Here is a 6,000-nt window from a genome sequence, read left to right on the forward strand (position 1 = left end):
TGTGTATGCACTCTGCTCGATCAAGCCCTTAAACCAATGGAGCTAGAACATTTTTCCTTCAGACAGGCGATAAAACGCACGTAATACAAATATGTGGCATCCAAGCACGCAGCCTGTAGGCACTTTCTAATGTGCATCAGAAGCTGAATGCCCAAGTGACACTGATAGACTTCAAGTTGTCTTGGACATAGGCAACCCGTGATAGAATACAACTTCAAAGTCTTCGACAATAAGGAAATGAGATGCTTTTTATAAGGAGCAAAGGAAATTAAGACTCTTTCCATGTTTTTTTCTTCCTCCAATACATCCCTATTTGTATGGGGCCATAGTCAGAGCTCTCCTGACCTGGTACGACTAATGAGGGAGCAACAGTAAAATCAAATGATTTGTTTCTTACAGGCCTGGATTGTCAGCTGGTGAAAATCAGTATAGCTCCATTGACTTTTCCCGGGCTATGCCTCTTTACCTTAGTTAAGGATCTAGCCTTATGAGCCTAGGAGCAACATGAAGGACATGTGATTTCCTCAGGGCTGCTTTGCTGCAGTGAAGATGCCAGTACTTTGCTACTGAGTCATTTCTCTGTGCAACAGTGTTTTGGTTTTCCCTAATGGCACCGATAGAGAACAATATAAACATCTAGAAACAAAGATGGTTCACTGTACTTACAGGTTAGGGGGCTCTATCCTGGGAAGCAGTGACTCTGAAAAAGATTTGGGAGTTGTGGTAGATGATCAACTAAGCGTAAAGTCCCAGTGTGACGCTGTGGCCAAAATGGCGAATGCAGTCCTGGGGTGCATAAACAGGAATCTCAAGTAGTAGAGAGGTCATTTTACCTTTGTATTTGGCGCTGGTGCAACTGCTGCTGGATGCTGTCTCCAGATCTCGTGTCCACCATTCAAGAAGGATGTTGATAAACTGGAGAAAATCGTAAAAGACGAGGGTTGGAAAGGACCTCAGGAGGTCATCTAGTCCAACCCCCCCTGCTCAAAGCAGGACCAACCCCAACTAAAGCATCCCTAAATCATCTGAGAGGGTTCAGAGAAGAGCCATGCGAATGATTAAAGGATCAGAAAACATGCCTTTCAGAGATAGACTCAAGGAGCTCAATCTATTTAGTTTAACAAAGGGAACATTAAAGGGAGACTTGATCACAGTCTCCAAGTACCTACATGGGGAGCAAATATTTGATAATGGGTGCTTCAATCTACAGAGAAACTTAAAACATGATTCAATGGCTGGAAGTTAAAGCTAGACAAATTCAGACGGTAAAAAGGCATAAATTTTTCAGAGCGTGTAATTAACCATCAAAACAACGTCATGTCAGTGTCACCAAGGTTATGATGGAGTCTCCATCATTGGCTCTTTTTAAATCATCAGGGACTAGGATGTGGGCAGTTGTGCCTAGTCATGGGATCAGGAGCTGGAGCCCAGGGTCAGGGCTGGAGTCAGAGGCCAGATGTCAGAGTGAATCACAGTCAGGAATCGGAGCCAAGGGTCAGAGCCAGGCTGCCTGGAGTGAGGCAAAGTTGGACCAAGGCAGGCGCCATCATAGCAAATTCTTTGAGCAGCCAGCATGCTGCTGCTGGTCTTAAGAGCAAGTGTGCTGATCCCCTCAGCCAATTGGGCAGTTGGCCAATCAAGCGGCTCCCTTGGGGCCCAGCTGCACTTGTTAGATTGCCTGAGGGTTTAGCTAGCAGGTAAGCAGACTCGCTGAAGTCATTACCCTGACACAACTCATGACTGGATGTTTTTCTGAATGATCTGCTCTAGGAATTATTTGGGAAGTTATCTGGCCTGTGTTATGCAGGAGGTCAGACCAGATGATCACAATGGTCACTTCTAGCTTGGAATCTATGCAAGGATGGACAGCATGTGGCTCCCAGTCAGCTCTGTGGACTCACTTTGACATCTTCACTGTAGCTCTTCAGACCCACATGGGAAACAGTGGCAGCAGGGGTACTCATCAAACCCCATCTCAAGGAAGAGCTCACAAAACCTCTGGGCTGTGGAATTAGAAATCAAATCTGAGCAGCTGCGCAACAGCACTGTCATGGAGACTCCAGCCTCACCCACAACTAGCTAACCTCAGGTAACTTAGTCTGCAGATTTCTGTTCTGACTCTGAGACTCACCCTTACATTAAGGAACAGGTGGCAATAGGACCACCACTAGTTAACACAATCCCTAATTGGGTGCATCTGCATATATATCTAGTTTCACCATACCTTGCCTTGGTTAGTATTTTGTGCTGTAAAACAAATAATAATCAGATGTGTTAAGGCAGTTAATGTGGAAAAGAAAAGATAGTTGCTACAGAGGACACATTCAAACCGTTTTAATTTACATCAAGAGACAATAAATGCATTTATAACAAGTACATCAGCATTGCATAACTAATTACAGAAACTCAGTTAATACTAGTCATACCACCAAATCTGCCAAGACTACTGAAAATACATTAATACTATAAATGATGAGAAAATATACAATCACATTTAGAAGGATGTGCAGAAAAGCAAGCAATACAATTTCCCCTTACTGCCATGCAAAGCCCGATCCTGTAGACAATTGTGTACATGCTTAACTTTACACACCAGAGTAGTCCTGAGGAAGGTCAAGTGGGTAAAATAAAGCATAAGTGTTTCCAGGATCAAGATCCAAGTGAAACTTTCTGAACACAGCATTTTTTATTAATCATCAATACATGCATAAATAATAACAGCTAAACAAATCAGGACTAACTGATTTGTAGTGAATACGCTTGCTAAGAGTAAGTGCTGAGTGCAGAAAACCTAGTTCCTCCCAGAGTAGAATGGATGTGTTATAGTTAGCTTGTCAGGATGGATAAATGTTAGTATATGGCAATTTCAACACAACCCAATTAGCATGGGGAGGGGGAATTTCTATATTAAGAAACTTGAAAATGCTTAAATAGTTTTTAAAATTAAAACTGCTAAGCTTCATGGATACTGAGGAGTACAGCAGAATAGGCCCAATTCTGCAACATGCTTAACTTTAGACAGCTGGGTAGCCCAACTGAAGTCAAAGTGAAGCAGTTGCCTGAGTGCTTTGCTGGATTAGGGCCAGGGTGTTAAATAAGTACCTGGCTGAATGGAGGTTTAAGGGTCTGATCCAGCAAAGTACTTAAGCACATGCTTAACTGTAATCATATGATCAGTACCACTGAAGTCAACGGGCTTGTGCACATGCTTGAGTTGAGGCATATGCTGGATGAGCCATGTAAATGAACATGACTTCTAAGGGCTTGGCCCTACCCTGCTAGATCAAGCCCTAAAATACACACTGGGGGAGTAAGGGCAGACAGAACGGGAGCCTGACACCAGTGCTCATTTCCAGATGTAGAAGTCTGATTTATTTTAATCCTTCAGACATTAACTGAAAACAATAATTTCTGGACATGAATTTTAAAATATTGATATCAACTACAATTAAACGAAAGATGTTGTTTGCCAAAAATTAAATAAAAAAAATCCTTCCTAGCTTATTTATTATGGACACTCCCATTATTTTTGTTTCAAATAGGAAGTGCATAAACAGAGCTAGACACATTGACAAGGATAAATGCATAACTGTTGCATGCATTAAGGTTTAACTATATAAAAAGCTTGGAGAAGTAAGTCCCTTCTGCAGCTGACCTATGGCTCTAGCACGCCTGTTTTCTTTAAGACATTTCTTTCCTTTCGACCCTTCCCAAGAGATGTGTGTGTTTAACAGCTTTCTTCATTATTACTCTCCTAAATCTGTCCTGGCCTATCTGGTGATTCAGTCGGTGATATACTTCTGTACTATTATTTGTGACGCATGAAGCTGTTACTTAAGCAGAGTATTATTCACGAGTAGTCCTACTGACTTCACAGAATCATGCCTTCAAACCATTACCTCCATGACACTGAACTGTAATATCAGAGAGAAGCACCTGCTACTTTACAGTGGACAAAGCCTGTATGCACCTCTCTCACCCAGACCTTTTTAAGGCCCAAATGTAACTGCATTCAGCACCTCCCTTCCCTATTCTACTTACAACTGTAAATTATTAGACTCAACTGCCAGGTCATGAATTGAGGTTGTAAGAGACTATTTATAAAGGGAGTATGGAAGGGGGACAGGAAAGGTCCAAAATGAAGGTTCTGTGTATTTTTGCAGAACAATCTTATCAGAAACATTTTGAAGAATGATTTCAAATGAAAAAAGTGTGGACTCTAACATTCCCTTGTTGCATTTGCAAGGCAACCATTGCAGAATTGTGCTAATGTATAAAGACTGGCAAGTGAAACATACTAGGCTATTTTCATCATTCCGTCTCAATGAAATACATAACGTAAATTGGGCATAAACGATGAAAATAAATTTAAACTTCAAACAGCCTTTCAGTTTTAATAATTTTCTAAGGGCTAGTCCGCACACAAAAGTTGTACTGCTTTAACGATAGTGGTGTAGTTAAAATGGTATGACTGCTCTCTGATGTAGTTATACCAGTATAAATTTCCTTATGCCAGAATAGCTATTTCTGTAAAGGAAGGGGAATAAGCTATACAGGTATAAACCAGTTTTATGTGGAGACGTGTGTCCACACTAGGGATTGTACTGATATAAGTATTTCAGTAACTAAATCACACCTATAACTGAAACAGTTACATTGGTACCCAATCAGTGTGTAGATCAGGCATAAACTATTTAGATATACAAGGAAGGTAATAGGTCTTTTTTTTTTTTTTTAAGCCTGATCCCTTGATTTATTATTTTGGCTTTTTCCTCTAGTAAGGTGTCCCTGGTTTTTATCTCTTGGTACCATATTGAACCTTGTTAGTTGATCCCAATTATCTTCCAGCAATGGTGGGAACCAATGTAACCAAAGCTCCCATTTAGTATTAATGGTGGCATTTGAATAAAAATGTTATTTAGAACTTGCCTGAGACATAGCACAGATTCTTTCATGTAATTTTTTGTTATGTACGGATTTGACATTAAGCCATTAAAAATTACATAATAATGCAAAACTTTGATTGTCCAGTGTCTTTGGAGACATCGAGTTTGTTTTTGTCCCGTACCAGGATGGCCTCATTACCATACTGCGAATACCACATACTCCGGCTTCTACTCAAGTACGTACCAGGTGGGGCAGACTCCAACTGCTGCTGCTGCTGCTGCCAGATGAGCAAGGAGGTGTCCCTGTAACGAAGCCGGGCATAACTCTCAGATAAGGCTTTTTCAGCTAGTGGCACCCGTCCATTCATTACTCTGCCTGTCATTCACTCTGGAATGACCCTGGAGGCTAAATGTGTTTTGTACCAGCTCTCAAGCACTGTCGCGGATCCATTGACTTAATCTGGGTTTTGCAGGTATGAGCAGGGGTACAATGCTGCTCCTACTGCTTTGAGATAAAGGGCAATCTCCTTTAGCTGTGGCACTATTGGGATTCATGACATACAGGTCAGCATGTATAACATTGTGCACAACAGAGGACATTGTTGACACACACTCGTCTGTATGTTACAACACCGTATGTGGCTTGTGCTTAGTCTCAGTGTAATAAACCAGGACTTTTGAAGGTTGATGATGCCCTGTCATTTTGCAAAGGCTTAATGTGCAGATAGCCCATTGGCTACTAGGAGTCCATGGAGACACAGCCTCAGCAAACTGAAATGGAGGCCTAAAGGCTAATGGCTGGCTCAGGAAAATCCAGATTTCTTCAACAGCAGAGAGATTTTCATGAAACAGAATGAAACAACAGAGAGCACTAAACTTTAGACAAGATCTAGGAGTTCAGCGTGGTCCAGACTTGCATCCATTTCACTGATTGTGCCTGGTTTCTATACACTTTTAAATGGATTTATTGATAGGAATGTGAATGAGTCACTTCATTAAAATGCACCAGGCAACAGATCTCTCCAGGGTGTGGTCGGTGCAGTGTATTTGAAGCACATGGATTAAGTTATCTCTGGTTCTCTAATTCCTAAAGATGTATTCTCCAGTAATAATC

The 6,000-nt window shown here is 41.4% G+C and overlaps 1 protein-coding gene across 1 annotated transcript; it reads right to left on the reverse strand.

The window, feature by feature from the left end:
- Nucleotides 1-2,319: 2,319 nt before the first annotated feature.
- On the reverse strand, nt 2,320-5,269 carry BRD3OS (BRD3 opposite strand). Its single transcript, XM_067541854.1, has one exon. The coding sequence runs from the start codon at nt 5,267-5,269 to the stop codon at nt 5,000-5,002; it is 270 nt and encodes an 89-aa protein (XP_067397955.1). The 3' UTR covers nt 2,320-4,999.
- Nucleotides 5,270-6,000: the final 731 nt, after the last annotated feature.

The sequence above is a fragment of the Emydura macquarii genome, unplaced genomic scaffold, assembly GCF_026122565.2.
Source record: "Emydura macquarii macquarii isolate MOO-44397 ecotype Brisbane River unplaced genomic scaffold, CSIRO-AGI_Emac_v2 contig_691, whole genome shotgun sequence".
Taxonomy (NCBI): domain Eukaryota; kingdom Metazoa; phylum Chordata; order Testudines; family Chelidae; genus Emydura; species Emydura macquarii.

Coding starts and splice junctions, on each gene's coding strand:
- BRD3OS (XM_067541854.1), bottom strand. CDS start 5,269: ATGACAGGCAGAGTAATGAATGGACGGGTGCCACTAGCTGAAAAAGCC.